This window comes from Fusarium keratoplasticum, chromosome 14, assembly GCF_025433545.1.
Source record: "Fusarium keratoplasticum isolate Fu6.1 chromosome 14, whole genome shotgun sequence".
Classification (NCBI taxonomy): Eukaryota; Fungi; Ascomycota; class Sordariomycetes; order Hypocreales; family Nectriaceae; genus Fusarium; species Fusarium keratoplasticum.
The window spans coordinates 839,284-858,737 of NC_070542.1; the positions used below are offsets into that span (position 1 = coordinate 839,284).

The window sequence follows — 19,454 nt, forward strand, 5'->3', positions numbered from 1 at the left end:
TAGCTTGCGTGACAAACAAGTATGCGTGACACTGACACGGTCGGGCCCCTGCGGGGCTCAAGCTTGCAGCTAGCTAGCTTCTGCCGTAGCTGCCTCGCAGCTCCCTTATCCACTGAGCCACAGGGCAAAAGGGTAAGTCATTAACAGACCGTCAGTCCGTTATCGTAGCTGCAACTATCCCATGAGTGCCCATAAGGCTCCAAGGGAGGTCAAGATAAGGGGTTAGGGCCAATCAGAGTTCTCAGTAGCGGCGATACATCATTGCACTCTATCCCCTGGTTAAGAAATAAGCATCATGGTCATAAGGCCTTAGCAGTTCCGCCACTTGTGACCGCCTGTCGCAAACCCTGCTTGTTAATAGCATAACACTGGGGCAAGGTACAAATTAGAGCCTTGTGGCTGTAACGAAGTGGATTATAGAAGGCTAGGCCCTGTAAGGCCCTTGCGTTATAGGTGGTGTGAGGCAGCGTAATCGCAACGGAAAATTGCGATTACTCGCGGATCTTTTTGGCTCAACGGTCAATAGGCTCTATTGCATTGAAGTGCATGCCTCCACTTCCTTACATGGGCACTCATGGGATAGGGGATCGGCTCGGCGGCACAGCGCCCGAGCCACCATACTGTCAGACAGCGCGCCCTCACTAGGTCACTGATGATGAAAGATGATATTGGGATGATCTTGAGTGTATTGATTAGGTTCCTTGTGTTCGTCCTCCTTGTTCTTCGTTCTCCCTCGTTGTCTTTGTATCTGAGGGGGCAAGGCCAAGATACTAGACCTGCAACAGATCTGTAACGCTGTTCTGACAATTAAGGTATCATGGGGTGACATCTTCCCTTGAGGTGGCTGCCTGTGTAACATCATCATGCATGCCACTTCTCCAACACAAACTCCCTTCTATCCGCACACAGGCGCCAATCTAACACATATAACCAAATCGTTATACGTGGGATTATATATTAAAACCATGGTACCTCATATTGGGTGGGGTACCCACATAAATGTAGGTACCTCGATTTTTTTGCGAATCAACCCTCCATTTGGTAGTCAGACCACCCCCTACCGGAGGTACGGAGGTCAGGGGATGGTTGATTTAGAGACCCCCACAGTCGTACTATTTACAGACACTATCGTATGATGCCGAAGCACATTTACTCTCTTTCGTACAAGGGGCCCCTGACCATCCCAAGCTCCGGATAAATAACTAATAAAGCAGACCCAAGCCCCGTTGTTTCTTACAGAGATCAATGTGCTTTATTTTTATACTGGATACGAACATCGTTAAGATGACACAACCATTAAAACGCACAATCCCGCCACGTCAGAGTCTCGAGGACGAAAAGCTATGGACAGAACGCGTCATTTTGGCTCAAAGCCCGTTTTGGATCATTGCTGTCGCCTTGGTTATATCGACGGGCGTTCCGCGCCATTGGAACGATATCGAATATCTACTCTTCTCAACGACGGTTGCAGCACCATCCGTTGTGCTCCCCGCTCTCCTATCTTCTCGTCGCGACCTCAACCATCGACCATGGTCGCACCGATACTGGCTCAAGCTCAATGTTTGGGTCGCTGTCGTCGTCTGTTTTGGGACGTACTTTGGTTCTCACTATTTCTTCGACGCCGTGGGCCTGCGCTACATCTTCAACGTTGACTGGAACTTTAGTTGGGTTATTGTCGGGAAGAGCAGGCAGGAGGTTCCCGTGTTTATGTATCCCCTTACACATGCCTACTTTATGACCTACTTCACCAGCATGATGGCTGTTGAGCGAAAAATTGTCCGCAGACTACAGCTCGGGTGGATTGGGCGACAGGCACTTGTCCCGGTACTTTCATATGGTCTGGCGTTTGCGGAGATCTTCGTGATGGCTAGTCCGTTGCTCTCGGGACTATCTACGTATAAGAACCGGAAACGAATGCTTGGAGTATACTCTTTAGGGTATACATCCTACTTCACGATTGGATTACCTCGGATCCGTCGAATTGATAGCGATCAAGACTGGTCTTTAGTGCGCGCGTTACTTGAGGCACTTGGTTCCTGTATGGCTATCCTAGTGGTATTTTAGATGGCAATTGATAGGGGGGCATGACGAATTGATACGCGGGCATGACCCTTAGGGGGGCATGACTTTTTATAACACCTGGTTCGTCAATTTCGTTTTTGTTAGTGTCGGCAGAATTCTGTCAGAGCTTCCTAAGTACCTCGTGTTGCATATGCCTCTACCCAGATTGTACACGAGTGCACCACAAGAGTCAGAGGGGTGTTACAGATCTATTGCAGGTTCGGCAGGTCTAGTATCGTAGCCTCTCCTCGTCAAATATAATGAGGACGAAGAAAACGAGGGGACAGGGGTGAATCAATCAATAATCTGTTCTTCTTCATCTTGAAATCATCATTCATCTTGACTTACCACCCTCGTATCCGACACCTCGAGCTTAGCTCTCCCTTAATCTTACCTTGGTAACCAGTGCGACGCCATCAAGTTTTCTCTCCATCAGCAAGCTATCCACTCCTTAGTCTCTCAATCCTCGATGATTAGAACCTTCACCACGTCCCAATCTGAGCCTCCTTCTAGCTCAGAGAGCAATCCGAGATGCCGAACTCGCAGTCCTAGTCCTAGCGATCAATTGCACGCCCGAAAACGACGGCGGCAGAGCCGACAATCCAGGTTCAGCCCGCCGTTACTCGCGAATAGACCTCGCTCAGCGAGCAGCATTGGAACAATTATCAGCCAATATTACGGAGTCGGCGACGAAGATACACTCAGAAATCTCTTCGCATCTTATCCACAGACCTTTTCAACCGCTCCACAGCCCCATGGATCGCAAGGGCTTCATGAGCCACCATGGCTCCGTTTCGATTACGAGATACACCTTTCGAATGACTTCCTAACCCAAGGAAGACGGCAGCAGCGAGTCAGAATCCCTATACCAGGGCCAGAAACCGACCCACTACCTTCCTCCTCTCCGCCTCAATCAGCACGGGAGCAATCGTCACCCACAAAGGCCGAGTTTCAATCTGCCCTGAAGCTAGTACGAGAAGTGATTGGGACGGATCGGAAGCTTACCCTCGAGCTCGCTCGGTCATACGAGCGAGTACGCCAATGGCGAGAGAAATGGGGTTACTCGCCACTCAGTTCAGATGCGCTTGAATCGCCTCCTCCCTACTCACCGCCCCGAGAGCCGTCCACCCAAGCAATATCCCCTCAAAAGATCAGATCTTCTCTTCGGATTTCCTCGTCCCCCGCCCCCGACCCGATCCCGAACCCACCGATCCCAGGCGACCCAGCGCCGTCAGCCGAAGCTCTATTCGACTTGATAAACACCTTTGCGAAAGAGAGTGGCTTTGGTATTATCCGACGGAACGCCTACTTATATAACGGTCGGAGGATGAGATATTCTTTCCAATGTGACAGATACAGAGAACCACGGCCTAGCAGAGGTGCAGGTCTTTGGCAATGGAAGTCCCGGAAGTGCGGATGTAAGTGGATGGTAATAGCCGAGGCTCTAGAAGAGGGCGAGTGGCTCCTACGATAACACCCAAACCCGGAACACAGTCAACACAACTATGGGCGTAGTATTAGACCGTCTGCGCACCCTTCCCATAGACGGCTGACTACACCCATCAGGGCAACCATTGAGTCGATAAGCCGTCGGGTCGGTATCCGGGCCCGTGACGTACGGGCTGTGGTCCAAGAGCAACACCCCGAATTAACCTTCACGCAGAGAGACATCTATAACGCCCGGGCTCTCATCAATCGAGACAAGTTGAATGGCTACACTCCCACTGCAGCACTGATCAAGCTATTTGATGAGATGGACGTTCCTTACGTCGTTAAGTGGGCGGATGATGAGCCAAGCCGCCTCGTTGGCCTTGTCTGGACCTTTTCCTACTGTCTCCAGATATGGAAGCGGTTTCCCGAGATCATCAGCTTCGACAACACATACAACACCAACCGCTTCAAGCTTCCGTTATTCCAGGCAACAGGATAGACTTGCCTTGGTTCTGTCTTTAATGCGGCTTTCGGTCTGATCGATAACGAGAGACGGGAGGGGTTCTAATTCCTCTCTGAGAGTATTTGATAACTGGCAGAGTAGCACTCTATTTGCCAACCGGACGTCATCGTTACCGACTTCGATGATCAGATGAATGCCGCCCTGAATGATCAGTTCCCTGATGTACAGCAGCAGCTCTGTATCCACCATATTAATTCGAACGTCCTGCTCAAATCAAAGCAAAAGTGGGTCAAGGGCCGCAGTAGTAGCAGTAGTCCCGATAGCAGCGACGAGGATGAGTCTACTCTATAGGCACGGGCTGGGCTTAGCCCCAAAGACCGATAGTTAGTCCACGCGCCGATATCTGAGGATATCCCTCATAGCTATCGAGGGGTTCTTATGATGTGGAAGCTCGTCTTATTTGCCGAGACTGAGGATGCTCACGAGATGGCGTGGAGAAACCTCTGTAGGGAATTTGATGACTAGCGGGCTATCCTGCGGTATCTCCATGGAACCTACATGCCTATAAGGGCCCAGTGGGCACGCTGTTTCATCCGTAAGCATCGCAACCTTGGCATCCGCGTCACCTCTGGCACAGAAGCAAGCAACAATAACATCAAGAGCTACCTTATAAACGGTAAGAGCCACCTGTATCGACTTGTCGAAGCTATGCAGGACATGATGAAGGACCAAGAGCGGGACTTTAACGATGTCTGCGCAGCGGATGAGGTACTCACCGCCCGCGAGTATATAGGGTCTAGCTCGGAGTATCTAGGCGAACTCCGGATAGCAATATCATCGAAGGGCCTTAGGCTGATCAACAAGCAATATCGCTTAGCTCGCAAAGCGATGCCGACTGGTAAGAATCCGTTCCCGGAGCCTCTCGGGGGCTGCAACGACGACTGTTCGGTCTCTGTCGAGCTCGGTATACCTTATTGTCACAAGGTCTACTCGAAGTTAGGGTCTGCCACACCCTTCACTAAGTGGGAGGTCCATCCACGGTGGCGACTACGAGAGCTATCCTCTCGAGATCCATACCGACGGATTCTCGACCCCAAGATTGCCACTGCTCTCCGTGGCAGTCCTAAAAACACCACACAGGCTGTTCCAGCAAGGCTAGTCATCGGAGCAAGCAATCGGCAGAGTAGTCAACCAGCCAGCCAGGGCCCATCAAGGCGTAGGCGAGGTCGACCACCGGGTAGTCTAAACAGGTCGACTCTGGCCAGAGTGGAACTCAATGCGAGCCAACATGCCAGTAGCCAGGCCAGTAGCTCAAATCAGCGGCAGACACGCAGCCAGCCGGGTATCCTTGGAGCGGGGAGAACTACAGGAGGACGTGCCAGCGGACGGAAGACGCAACCCAGCATTCGGAGACGAAGGAGTCAATAGGAGCTACTTAATAGCGACGAGGAGATTCTTCCTTCCATAATAGTAAGAGGAGACATAGATAGCTGCTCTTAATAGAATTGGCCTTATTCTATAGGTATAGAAAATAATACTTTGTTTTGACGGCCGAATATGAACTTGTTGAAATATAAGACCCAACAGGCTCCTAGGTCCTAACCCTTTTTGTTTCAACAGAACTGTTCTAATAGGCCGGCTTGGTCCGGTTGCTTCTGCAGAGATCTGGGCTTGTTAAGAGAGCCGGCTTCACCGCCTTTTCTCAAAGGTATTTATGGGTCTACGAAATTTAGCCCAATTAGGTGTTACAAAAAGTCATGCCCCCCTAAGGGTCATGCCCGCGTATCAATTCGTCATGCCCCCCTATCAATTGCCTTTTAGATATAGGTAGAACAGGAGAGGCAAACCGGTCGCGGTTTGCGCAAAGGAGCCTAGAGGAACGAAGCTGGCTATGGCTGATTTCGGTTTCCTTCATCACCTCTAATCATATATTCCAGGTTCGAATCTTGGGTGTTATGAAATGGTTTGCAGTAGCGTCGTACTAGGAGGAAAACGCGTGCTTCGTCAACCAGCACGTGAAGTGGCCTGGGATCCTACCCTAGAATGTCTTGCATTTCGAATCATTAATGGTTAATATCACTGAAGGCCATCCTGGACGATCAGGTGGGTGCATGGAGACTATGGCCTGTCAGGTTTGTGGGAAAACGGAGGGGATTAAGCGATATATGGGATGCAAAGCTATAGGGTACTATGGGAAAGAGTATCAAAAGGCGGACTAGAAGGTACATAAGAAGAGGTGTGCGGCCGCCAAGGACGGGTAAAAGCGGGGGATTTAAGGTTAATAATATTAAGCGAGTAGGTTAGGCTACGCATTATCATCGACGTAGGCACCAGAGCTTAATTATACGACTTGAATATGGAGTATCCAAAAGGGAGAACGGTTTCCTATTCATATGCACTCTTTGTGATAACAATGACTTCCCAAATAGCCTCTCAATCAAACTTTGGATACTTCTTCCAAATATTTATTCTTCGGAGGATAGCTATTCCGGCTCGGACGGTTAGAGGATTCCGACACAGCAGCCGTGATCATGTCAAGTGTAGGTGCAGGCAGATGAGTGGCTGGCGCCAGGGGTCTCATGAAGGACGCAGTGGGGGCCTAAGTCCCGGCACAGCTTGGTTCGGGCTCGTCAACAGTTTCCTATGAGCTCGAGCTGTCGGCAGAAGGATGTATCCCCGAGGAAGGGATAGTGATCGGGGACGTCGGTGACTAGCGCGGTCTCTTTGCAGGCGGTGTGTAATCGACGCCTGAAGCTAGTCGCTTCGGCGTCGGCGAGGTGGAGAGGTAGTAGTACTATGTAGATGGTATAGAGAGGACAGATAGTATCGATTCGCCCGGGGTCGAAGCTAGAGTCGGGGTCGCATCGTAAAGAGGAGTCGGCGGGGCGGGTCTACGGGCGGTAAATTTGGCCTTAATCTCCTCGAACGGCGTATGGCCTAAAGACGATAGACGGAGCGCGGATGTCGCAGCACCCGGCGGCGGTGTTGGTGAGACAGGCCCGGAAACTCCCTTGTCGAGAAAGGTCCAGGAGTCCGGAACGACGATGAAGACGTAGTCCTGCTCGAGGGTCGGCGGCTGCACCATGAGATGATGGCCAAGCAGGCCGGCCACCTTGCCGGTGCAGGTCAGCAAAACATTGCTCTGGAACTGGGTGTCTCGCCTCTCGGCTATCTTCTTGCAAAGCGAGGCCCACGGATTCGCGCGGATCGGGAAGATAACAAAGACTTGGAAGGGATGGAAGCCTCTAAACGGGGTCTTATCAGGATTACCGGGGGCAAGGAATTTGGTCAGCTGAATGAAGCCGCAACACTTGAGCTGGACATCGTCCAGCGTGGGCATAGATTCCTTTCGGAGGAGGGTATGGCCCGGACCGACGACGTTGCCGGTGAAACTGATAATTGGGGATGAAAGAGGAAACTAATCAGCCGCAGATAGACTCCGAGGCAATATCCTACGGGCAGAGAGGTCAGAGAAATTCGGAAGAGCGGCGGAAAGCGGATGGGACGAATATAACATACGGTTGATAGCCTTGGTCGCGCACGATAAGAGCTGGGATAGTGTATGTAAGGAGACCGCTATCCACAGACTCCTCTAGGCCATCTTGACGCTCGACCTCCTAGGTTAGCGCAAATGGGTGGACACGACCTGCTATGAAAAACCACTGGTCAAACTAGTCTTCAGGAACAATCTGTTGATTATATATAGATAAGTTGAGGCTAAAGAAGATGGAGGGAGACGGATCGGCAGGATCAGTACGCAAAGGTGAGTAATCCGGAGCCGTGAGCCATGGAGGGGCTGGGAGGATGACCCTCGCGATGGTCTCTGCATTCAGGCCCTTGACACGATGCTAGTCTGACGAGGCAAATCTCGAAGGACAGCCGGGTTGAGCGAAGAACATGATGGACATATCGCCGCCGGCGCTCCTCTGGCTTGCCAGCGGTTTGCGAGCATGCGGCGATCCATCGGCCGAGGTAATGGACGCAGACATTCTCGTAGATACTGGCTGGTTGTTCACGGGTCTACCTTGCCAGGCATCGAGAGACGTGGGTTAGAATGTCGACAAGTGCAAGGAGAAGAAGAGAGTCGGTGTAGGTCAAAGTTCAGGTGAAAAGAAGATAAGAGAAGATGGGGATGATTGACGATATCGGCACGGCGGGCAGGATTTAAAGTAAAGTCGAGTTGCGGTCGGTCATCGAGGAGAGAGGTAAAATGAAGCGGAAAATTCATCCAGCAAGATAACTAGAGGAAACCGAAATCTATATAGCGAGGATAAAAGAAAGTTCACCTATTATAATTTCTGAGGGATCTAGATTATTGGGATAAAAGCTCTTGGTTTTTCTATCTAGTGAGTGAAGAAGGGTCGGTTTCTTATACGTGAGATGAATTGGGCCTCTAGGGCGGCTGTGTTGAAGAACTTGCTTTTTTGGGGACGTATATGACACTAATCTCTGACTGGAAGTCCGGACTTCCGGATTGCCGGTCTGAGTAGCCTATCTGAACAGCTGGAAGACCTTCCTTCCGGTTTGATTAAATGTATGACCTTTTAGTCTGTTTGGATGTGGCATTACCTAGGCGAGCCAGGCGGTGGGCTTTTGTCTCCGACGGATAGTCGCTATTGGGCGTGGAACCACGGCTTAGACGCGTGGTGCAGGGTCGACGGCAGCGCGAAGTGTCTTAGGAGCTGTCTAGAAAAGCTTGACGATAGCGAATATAGTGATAAGTTCACGCAAGAACAGTACGGGGTCAAGATTCCAGACTGAGAAGGAACGAGCATGAGGGAGGGAGCGGGGTCCGAAGGGTGAACACACAGGTCTCCATATAGGTGTGCGACAGCGTCCTGGGACCTGGGTTAGAAGTCGAGAGTTGAAGGCTAGCGGAGGAGTTTATAGCAAATTATATATGGCTTTCCCGCAAGACGCTGGAACATAAGCAAGGCGTTTTCGGGACCCGGCAATCGTAAAGATATTAGATACCGCCCGAATGCGCCGCAAGGAGTGGAATAAGAGGAGAAGAGCAAGGGATGATGGAACACAACATGGACATAGGAGGTAGGTCCTTCTCACCTATATGGACCCACGGATCCGACGTCGACGGCTCGACCCACGACGTAGGTCAGGAGAATCGCCTTCAACTAAATGATATAGTTGAGAAGGATAAGAGGCGACGGGGACGTACACATAGTGTCTTGCCCTGGCCTCACCCGGCTGCGGCTTACCAGATTCCTCCTCATCGACCAGTCCTACCAAGAGAGCCGCAAGGCATAAGCAGCAACGGTAAAGGAGGAATAACAGGACTCCCCGAGACAGGCGAGCAAGCCTATCCAAGCCCGCGGCCAACCCAACAAAGTCTGGAGAGTGAAGCTTCGGCAGAGACGCGCGAAGTCAGGGAAGAGGAAAAGCACCAGAAGCGGCGCCGTGGGAGGCCCGTCACCAGGGCTGCCGTCAGATCAGATTAACAATCAGATATATCAATCAAATCAATCAATTCAAATCAGATATGGAATTTCATCAGATCAATCAATTCAGATACAAGCGTCTATACATCTGATATATCTGATATCCCTTGCACAGAGAGCGGTTACCCTAGAACTGCCGGATCATCTATATGCTCCGACTCCGGAGAGTAAGGCTCTCTCCGAAAAGCAACGGTGTTACAGGGGTCAGCCGAGCTGATTGGTCCTGGACCCCTGCTTGCCTGGGTCCTGGCCGGAGGCAAATCTGAAGGAAGGTTCCCCCTTTTTTTCCTACTCTCGCTCTATCACGGTATAGCCTTAGCCAGATGAACATACACCACCCTTGGATCGTCAGAAACCTATCTTGGCTATTTAATTTTGAAGCTATCTAGACCTTCTGCTAATCATAGTCCAAAATGTCCGAGACCGCTTTAAAAGGCAGCCTTGCTGGCAGCGCGTCGTCATCGCCACCACCCGCATTTCCTCGTCTCGGATCCCGGCCTAAGAGCATCGCCAAGCAGTATGATGCCGCTTTGGCTTTAGCCTCGACTACCGATTCTTCCGTTGACGACCTTTACAAGATTACTTGGGGCCAACGACGTTTCGTTATTGCAAGCCTCTTAGATAGGAGGAAGAGCAGGGGCCGGCGAAGCTGGATCGGAAACCATGGCTGGTTCCTAGCAGAATTGAGGAGAGACAATACATCTAGCGGGGATATCTGGTGTTGCCGGCTCTGTGATGATAAGGGCACACCGCGATTTTTTCAATGCTCAGTCGACATCTTCGGCACAAGCCCATCTTTACAAGTTGGCGGTCCTTCCCTTTTTCTGGGTATTACTAACAGTTTCAGAGCTCACAGGATCACCGAGACCTTCGAACCGGGCTCATCTGACGATTCGTCGGTCCTCGATCTTCAAAGAAGCGCATCCAAGAAACGGCCAGCTCCTTCTTCCTTCATTCTTCCCCGAGCGAAGATGGCGCGGATCAGAGAGCTCTCAGTTGGCTATATTGTTGATTCTAATCTCCCCTTTACTACCTTCGAGAGTACCTACCTACAAGAGCTATTCCGTCAGCTAGACCCTGATCTTTATACCCAGGTGCCCTGGGGTCGAACTGCAGCTAAGAAAGACCTAGAGGATATACTCTCTTTAAAGAAAGCGGCCGTCAAGGAGGAACTCGACAAGGCTATTACCCAGGTACATATCAGCTTCGATCTCTGGACCTCTCCAAACAGACTAGCTTTCATTTCGATCTTTGGTCACTATATTGACCAGAGCAACTTATACCAAAGCCGGCTGCTGGCTTTCGGGAGGCAGATCGGGTCTCACGCCGGCGAGAATATCGCCTACACTATAAGGAATGTCGTCCGTGATTGGGGGGATCGATTCGAAGCTTGGGGTCTCGATCTGTGATAATGCGACCAGCAACGATGTTTGCTTGCGAAGCCTCTACACAACTCTCGATGCCTCGATGACTCGAGCGGATACGGAGGCACGAAGGATGCGATGTTTCGGGCATATTCTAAACCTTGTTGCCCAAGCTTTCCTCTATGGCGATGATGCAGCTTCTTTCGAACTTCAATCTGAGGCTTATGGCATGCTGGAGCGGGTTGAAGAAGACCTCGAACACTGGCGAGCTAAGGGTCCAGTTGGGAAGCTTCATAATATCGTCAGGTTCATCCGAGCCTCTCCGCAACGCACCGAAGCATTCAAAGCACATGCCAAGGAGCAGGAGGAGGCGGACATATACAAGCTTGCAGAAGAATCAACGGCCGAGCTTGAAGTCATACAGAACAACGCTACGAGATGGAATTCGACCTATATGATGATCGAACGCGCCTTGATCAAGCAGTCTGAGCTCAATAGCTTCATTCAAGAGCTAGGGCTGGAAGCAGACGCCTCAAGAAGGGTTCCTACAGCTGACATCCTGACCTCTGATGACTGGAAGGTCCTCAGGGAGGTTAGTCATATCTTGGAGCCGATCTATAATATGACGATGAGAACACAGGGATGGGGGTACAAGCGGGGGGTCACGGCCGGCTCTGGGAGGTCATGACAGGGATGGAGTTTATTCTGGAACATCTCGAAGACTGGAGGGTTCTCTACGAGGATGAAACTGCTCATCTAGCTGCGGAAGTAAGACATATGATCCAGGGAGAGGAGCCCGAACCAGCTACGGGTGTGAAATCAATATCTGCGCGACCATCAGCAGTCGGACAAACCCGAGAGCGACCCTCACGCCAGCAACGACTACCATCACGACTTCAGGGGTATGAGATCACGCCGTTACGCCGCCGCCGCGAAACAGCTCTTCCGGCCCATCAACTTGCCAGCCCACAGTTTAATGAAGATGCCCTCCCTGCACATTCTCGAGAGGACTACCTACAGGGCGATGCTCGTTCCATGAGCAATATTGCTAGTATGGAGGGCCAAGAGCGTGCAAGTATTAGGGCAAGCATCAATAATGCTTGGATTAAGCTTAACGAGTACTACACTCTCCTCGGGCGATCGCCTCTGTTTGCGGCCTCTGTTGTTCTAAATCCGGACCTTGGCCTCCGGTGGCTTGAGACTAACTGGACCTCCCCGGAGCAGCTACAATGGCTTCGGGATGCAAAGGATGGCATCAAAGGCTACTTTGAGCGTTGGTACTCAAACGACGATGATGCCTCTGAGGAGAGTATTTTCGCCACGCCCTCGTTAACGCCCCGACCTGAGCAAAGTAGGTTTGAGCAGTGGGTAAAAAAAAGCCGGCAGCCTAAGCTCTCAGCAACAGGCAGTGAGCTTGAACGATACTACAGGCTTGAGCCGGAGCAGGTGAATGACCCTATTCAGTGGTGGATTGATCATAGGAACGCTTTCCCGCGTTTAAGCAGATTTGCATTGGACGTCCTTGCTATTCCGGCCATGGCAACTGACTGTGAGAGAGCATTCAGTCTTGCGAAGCTTACAGTCACCTCACAGCGGCATTCCCTGCTTGGATCGAGCATTGAGTCGGTCCAATTACTGAAGAACTGGATCAGGGGAGGGCGTGTTACTCTAGGGGGCCTATGCTTGAGCAACAAGGCCAGTTAGAACCTAGGGCAGGATCCTGAGGATGGGGATAGCTTCACGTGAGCTATGATATATCAGATATCTATCAATCAATCAATCAGATCAGATATAGAGGGCAAATTATCAGTTCAGATCAGATTTGGGTCCTGATCTGATTTGATTGATCTGACGGCAGCCCTGCCCGTCACTCGTACCCAGGCCACCATCCCCGTTGCCATCGCCCCGCGGGCCATACGACCTAGGGAGGCAACGCGCGGGCAAGAGCAAGCGTCCGTGGAGCAACCGCTTCGCTCAGGAGCTGGCCGCGAGGGCTCCAACCTGGAAAGAGGACATCCGCAGCGCCGAGCGACTGATGTTCCCCCGGCACCGTTCGGGTCCCGACGAGGCAAGCACGTACGACGGCCTGCGCGGACTCGAGAGCCGCAAGAACCGCAGGCACCGAGGCAAATCATTCCGGCTACACAGGAGGCTCCGGCAGTGACAGAGCCAGGCCTAGGACCAGACATATCCTCGACCTTGAGTGCGCCCCGGCGAAAGAGGAACACTAATACAGCCGGCAGAGAGGGGCCGCCAGCAAAACGGGCTCGCTTAGGCGTCCATAAGGAAAGAACAGAGCAAGAGTGGGAAGAGGATGTCGCTAGCGTTTTGCGCTGCCTTGATGAGGAATTCGCCGAGAAAGAGCGGCTGTCCCTGAACAAAGAATGGTGTACGCCCGTCTCGCAAGAGAAGAAGCTATCGACCGTGCAGACATTCTATAATGCTTTCCACGATACCGAAACTTTGCCCATATGGACATGCGCGGTGTGCTACCGGAAGTGCGGGAAAAGCGAGCTGGAAGATGTAAGCTGGGACCAGTGGGAGTCTAGTGTTATGGGAAAGCGCGACGGCTTAGCTCTTACCTGCCGCGAGTGCTTTCCCATCGGAGGCCGTATTCTAGCCTGCCCAGAATGCGTGAGCTGCCTGATGAGAGATTGTCTGTCGGCTGCTGCCCGGGCGCACGTTGGCCTAGGATGTGAGCATATGTTCCCAGAGGAACTAAAAGGACTCACCCCGGTTGAAGAGAAGCTCATCAGCCTGAATTCATGCTATGGATTTATCACGAAGTATAGCGTCATGGATAGGCAGCGACAGGGCGTGACGTATCCAAAACATATCAAGGGACACATCACGGTATTCCCTAATAATGTTCAGGAGCTGGTCACTAGGGTCCTTCCTCACCCCCTCATCCAGGTCATGGACGAGATACACGTATCGTGGCACGGTGCGCAGAAACCGGGACCTAGCGATCTATCGAGGCTTCTGTCCGTACGGCGTCGTGTCGTCGAGAGGGCTCTGGCCTGGCTGCGGATAAATAACCCTCACTATAGGGACATTGAAATCGACGAGGCCGAGATGGATAGCTGGGGAACTCCGCCTCATGATGTGCCGTCACAGATCCTTGAGCGCATGGAGCGTAACGAACCATCTGCCTGGGAAAAGGTGCGTACAGCCCAGATAGTGCCGTCTGCAGAGCGCGGGATAGATGAGGATGACGCTGTGGGAATCGACGACATCATGGCCATGCTCAGGCGTGAGCAACAAGGAGGAGAAGGAGGAGGAGGAGGGGCTGACCGCCCCGAAGAAGCGAACCGAGGCAATGAAGCACTGTTTAGCGACAGAGGCCATGAGGGAGTGAGAGAAGACCGTCCGGGCGCTGGCATCAATAATCCTGAGGCCGTCATCCACGAAGTCAGTTCATCCGGCATGTTTGCACTCGACGCCCAGCCGGATGTTGCGGACGCGGACAGACTACAGTTCGCCTGGGAAGCCGTGGGCGAGGATGTCGAACAAGAAGTAGATCGGGCTACGGGGGAACGCGGCAGATCAGGAGGGTGGGCCGGGTCGGCATCTGTACGGCAAGGGCTCGGTCTAGAGCCATACATTTCAGTGTCACGGGGTGATGACTTTGCCGACTCCAATGACCCCTGGTTCTTCGCCAAGACATTTCCAACCCTATTTCCGTTCGGCACCGGCGGCCCTCGGCTAGCAGAGGAGAGCCTCCTCGTTGATGGTGGCGGGACGGATACGGGAATCGACGAGGGCGCAGAGGCGTCGGTGAGGAATCTCCTGGCGTCGCGGAACATGAGCCTGACAGCATGGGCTGAGGCGGTGCTGAGGCGGCACGGCGGCCGCTTCGCGACCCATCACGTCTTCGCCTTTCTCGTCTTCAACCTAGGCGTCAGGTCAAGAAATCGCCGAGTGAGCATGTTGAGCGTGTCGAGGAAGGACTTTCCTTCTGTTGAGCGCATCGTGCACTCCTTGAGCAGAGAGAGGCTGGGGCTGGCTCAGCAGGAGCTTGAGATCTCCGGCCAGACGGCCGACGAGGGCATCAAGGAGCTCCTCAAAAGCCTTTCTCTGTACGGATTCAGACAACCGATGTCGAGGGAGCATCGTCTGAGCCTGCGACGCAAGATCAAGTCACTCATCATCCGGTACGGCATCCCCGCCATCTGGTTCACGCTCAATCCGAACGACATCACCAATCCGGTCAAGCTGAGGCTGGCGGCGTACCGCAGCCGCGATCCCGAAGAAGCTAAATCATTCCTAAGGAGTCTAGATATGGCCTACAAGCGTGCGCGACTGGCGATCTCCGATCCGGTAAGCTCGGCCATCTTCTTCCACAGGGAGATCTCACTGTTCTTCGAGCACTATGTCAAGGTGGGTGAGGAGTCCGTCTTTGGACGTATCAGCCAGGATTTCGGGGCCGTCGAGACCAATGAACGGGGTGCGCTCCACGTTCACGGGCTGCTGTGGCTTCAAGGAAATATGAGACTGAGTTCGGTGTTGACGGATGTATGTGGTGAGGAGGGAGCATCCTATCGCAGCAGCATCATCGAGTACGTCGATAGCGTCTTCTCTGAGGTACGTCCTCGTCGTCGTCGTCATCATCATCATCATCATCATCATCATCATCATCATCATCATCACAGCAACGGTCGAGTTCCCGAAGTGGAAGTGGAGATGAATTTTTGTCGTTCCTAGGCTGACGGATGGTATGAAAACAATCAGGATCTGGACCAGGAGGCGTTCTGCGCGGTTCGGGCGGAGAGATTGATCACGTCAGACATCTCACCACTTTTTCAAAACAGTCAACAGTTTGCTGCGTCCTTTGATGAAGAAGCCAACTTCTGCGCCGGCGCGACGCAGATCCACACGCACAGCCCAACGTGCGTGAAGTACTCGCTAGGAAGGCGAGAGGGCAAGCAAGGGCTGTGCCGCTTCAAGGCTCCGTGGAAGCTGGCCGAGAAGACGGCGTTCAACCCGGACGGTACGCTGCAGATCCGACGGTCACACAGCATGGTGAATAGGTGGAATAAGGCCATGGCGGTAGGGCTCCGGCACAACCACGACATCTCGTTCATCGCGACGCAGTGCAAGACCATGGCGCTCGTATACTATCTGACGAATTATGCGACCAAAGTCGAGGATCCGGTGTGGAAGCGCGTGGCTGCTGCATCGGAAGCACTGGATACGTCGGATGGTCAGCAGAGGCAGGATCATGCGGCGGATCGAGGGGATGTTGCCAACGGAGGCGACGGCAGACAGAACAAAGCAAGATAGTTCCTGATGAAGGTGGCCAACCGTGTCTTTACGGAGCGGCCACTGTCGCAGGTCGAGGTTGTGGCGCACCTGCTGGGGTATCAGACAGAGTTCTCTGGCAACGCCGCGTGGGCATTCGCGAACGTGTCCGTGCTATACTGGCGCGTCTTCCGACGATGGTCTTATCTTCGCCATACGAGCGGTGAGGAGGTTGCGGACGGCGATCCAATGAATGATGCCGTGCTCGTGGAGCAGGCAGGCCAGAGAATCTCCTACTTCGACGCATACCCTCACCGTGGGGCGGTGCTTCACGGCCTGTGCCTCTACGACTATATGTCGCTCGTGATGCTGAAGCGCAGGGATAATGGGAGAAGTGGGAGAAGATCCGCCGCCGCCGCCGCCGCCGCCGGGGCCGTTGCGTGGGGTGAAATCCCTTTCCAAGACGGTGCGCCATTCTCGGATCGATGGGTGCAGCGTCTGCGCAGGCCAGGCAAGCATGCTGTAGTTTGTCTGGATGGGTATCTAAGCATGGACTTTTCCCAGGATAATGGCGACGGGCCGTGCCACCGGAGGTTCGTATAATTAGCACAAACACTATCAAACCTCGATATATATATACCCCATCCCTTTTATATTTCTTGACTTTAACTGATTTTATTACTTTAGGGCCGCCGTGCAGCACCTGGCCCTGTTCGTGCCGTGGGAGTGCTTCATATCCGAATCATCTGGCGACATCAATGATATATGGATGAGGCAGAAGGGGGACGCTAAGCCAGAGGCTCTTGTTCGTATTAGACAACATCCAGCTGCTCCGACGGTCCGCGGAAGATGCAAAGCGCGATGCCAAACAATGGGCTGCGTCCTCCGCAAATGACGAGCTCGCGGCTGGGGAGACGGCGCTGGGGGATGGCGGCGTGAGCGACAGGGAAGATGAAGCGCCAGCCGCGTACCGCTGCGACAACATCGGAGACACCACGCGGCTGGTCGACGTTCTGAGGAGCGCCGGTGGAGCAAATCAGATTACGGCTGGTTCGAGGGAGCTCTCGGCGGTGACGCAGCAGCTCTGCCAATTTCAGCATACCGCGTTGGGCTCAACCGCTGAGTTACGTGCCAGGATTACGTCCGAACAAGAAACGAGGACGGTGGCAGCGACTCTGCCGGAAGGCCCGTTCATTGGAGCCGAAGTTCCAACACAGAGGCTGTTGAGGTCTATCAAGTCACAGCAGGTGAGCGCTTCGAGGGAGGCGGTCAAGATGATACAGGGAGTTCAGAGTCTACCCGAGAGTAGCACGACCAGCCGCAGCGCAGCCGTCAACAGCGTGATGAGCGGGTTTGGGGACCATGACATCCAGCTGACGGCTGCAGATCCTGAGGGGAGCAGCCTTGGTGCTGGCCCTGCGATAGGCATCCGCCTTGGACCGTCAACGTCCTTCCTGGCGGCGGGGAGACAGCTGGCAGAGCATTTCACGCTCAACAGAAAGCAATCAATCGCCTTTTTATTGATCTGCCGCCAGCTCGACCTGGTACACCGGAGCGAGGACGCGGACAGTGAACCTGCCCCTCAGCTGTGCCAGTTCGTCGGCGGCGAGGGCGGCACCGGGAAATCACGGATCATTGAGGCTCTCGTGGAGCTTTTCGCAAGCAAGAGGATCTCGAATCGCCTGCTGGTGACGGCAACTTCGGGAACTGCAGCAGCGCGCATCAACGGCATCACAATCCACTCGGCCTGCAACTTCTCCAAAGATACATCACGCATGGCCGGGGGCAGGGGCGCTGGTAGTGATGGTATCGGATCCTGCACGCCTGCTAATCGATACGTGGACGGCCCTTCGCGGACGGACTGGCGGGAGAGGGACCTCCTGATTATCGACGAGGTCAGCATGCTCGGGGCACGTACTCTCTGGATGGTGAACGAGCAGCTGTGTAAGCTCCGGGGGTCTCCGAAGGACTTTGGAGGCATCCCCATAGTTCTCTTCTGCGGCGACTTCCACCAGTTCCGCCCCGTGCAGGAGAGGTCGATCCTGCTCCCCAGTACGGCCATCTCGTGGTTCGAACAGGATTCGTTCCAGGTAGAGCAGAGACACCAACACGACAAGGCTCACGCCCTGTGGAGGAGATTTACTACCGTCATCATGCTGGACGAACAGGTCCGCGCCGCCGGCGACCCTGAACTGCGAGCTCTGCTGACGCGGATCCGGCTCGGAATCCAGGACCAGTCGGATGTCGATCTCCTCAATGACCGGTGCTATCAAGAAGGCAGGCGGATCCCATGGGAATCGGGCATCACCGTCGTCACGCCGCTCAACAGGAACCGCTGGAACCTCAACATGGAAGCCACCCTGGCCTTCCAGCGGCAGCACCAAGCAGCACTGCGCATCTTCATATCCGATCACAAGTGGAAGGACGGTCGGCCGACAGAGGAGGAGGCCCTCATGATGCTCAACCATGGCGACGACAGCGCCATCCCGGTGCCGGCCATCTTCATATTCGTCCCGGGCATGCCCGTCGTCGTCAACCAGAACACGCACCAGGGCCTCAAGCTCGTCAACGGGGCCAGCTACACGGCTTTGGAAGTCATCGTCGACAAGGCATTTCCGGGATACCAGGTCTCGGCTGATACCATACTCCATTTCGGGTCACCGGCAGGGATCCTCTTAGCCTCTGAGACGACAGCAGAGTTCCAATTCGTCGACATGCCGCCCGGGACAATCTTACTGACGCCGATGAGTATCAGGATAGAGTGCCAGCGGAAATAGCCCTAGCAGCAGCACAACGTCACCAGAAAGGGTTTACCGTGCACGCCAGCATTTGCATACACCGACTATAAGGTCCAAGGGAGGACACTACGCCGGGTGGTATTGGAGCTGCGCGGGACCAGGACGACAAACATCAATAGTAAGGTAGTGCCCAGCCAATGTGACCCATACAGTCTATACATACAGCTGTCGCGCTGTCCATCGCTAGACGGGATCATACTAGTATCGAAAGCCCGAGAGAGGGACCTAGTCGGTAATAGAATCCCTGCCAATATGGAGGCTGCAGAGGCTAGGCTAGAACTCCTCAGCCAGGAGACAATCAGGACAGCTCTAAGCTAGCTAGATAAATAACGATGCATATATGATAAATTAGGATGAAACCGGGATATAGTGGTAGGATAATAAAAGGAAGTCAATAAAATCAAAGTACTTTAATAAAGAAAGAGTAGAATAGTAATATATATATATATATACATATAAGGGTTAAGTATATATATATATAAAGCCTCAAGGGAAGGAGACGTGAGGAGTAAGGAGTATAATAAGAAGAGATAAGGGCCCCGGGGCAGCTTAAAAAGTTCCAAGTTTTTTTCAAAGGAGTAGTGATTTTTAACCTATCAAAAGGGAGGTTTTCCTAGGCCAACCAGAGCGAAGGGCTTAA

General features: G+C 53.1%; 3 protein-coding genes across 3 annotated transcripts; 2 read left to right on the top strand and 1 right to left on the bottom strand.

Moving 5' to 3' along the window:
- Positions 1–1,284: 1,284 nt before the first annotated feature.
- Positions 1,285–3,991, top strand: NCS57_01483300 (Cycloeucalenol cycloisomerase; the record flags this gene model as incomplete). Its single annotated transcript, XM_053064419.1, has 3 exons — positions 1,285–1,870; positions 3,421–3,479; positions 3,725–3,991. 3 exons carry the CDS (start codon positions 1,285–1,287, stop codon positions 3,989–3,991), a joined length of 912 nt encoding a protein of 303 aa, XP_052906303.1.
- Positions 3,992–6,749: 2,758 nt separating this feature from the next.
- Positions 6,750–7,991, bottom strand: NCS57_01483400 (uncharacterized protein; the record flags this gene model as incomplete). Its single annotated transcript, XM_053064420.1, has 3 exons — positions 6,750–7,347; positions 7,475–7,572; positions 7,980–7,991. The coding sequence occupies 3 exons, from the start codon at positions 7,989–7,991 to the stop codon at positions 6,750–6,752; spliced, it is 708 nt and encodes a 235-aa protein (XP_052906304.1).
- Positions 7,992–9,824: 1,833 nt separating this feature from the next.
- On the top strand, positions 9,825–18,793 carry NCS57_01483500 (ATP-dependent DNA helicase; the record flags this gene model as incomplete). The annotated part of the gene is made up of 10 exons (XM_053064421.1): positions 9,825–9,928; positions 10,259–10,776; positions 10,949–11,367; positions 11,562–12,126; positions 12,181–12,324; positions 12,634–15,359; positions 15,594–16,016; positions 16,059–16,609; positions 16,704–16,821; positions 16,844–18,793. The coding sequence occupies 10 exons, from the start codon at positions 9,825–9,827 to the stop codon at positions 18,791–18,793; spliced, it is 7,518 nt and encodes a 2,505-aa protein (XP_052906305.1).
- Between the last annotated feature and the right edge of the window lie 661 nt (positions 18,794–19,454).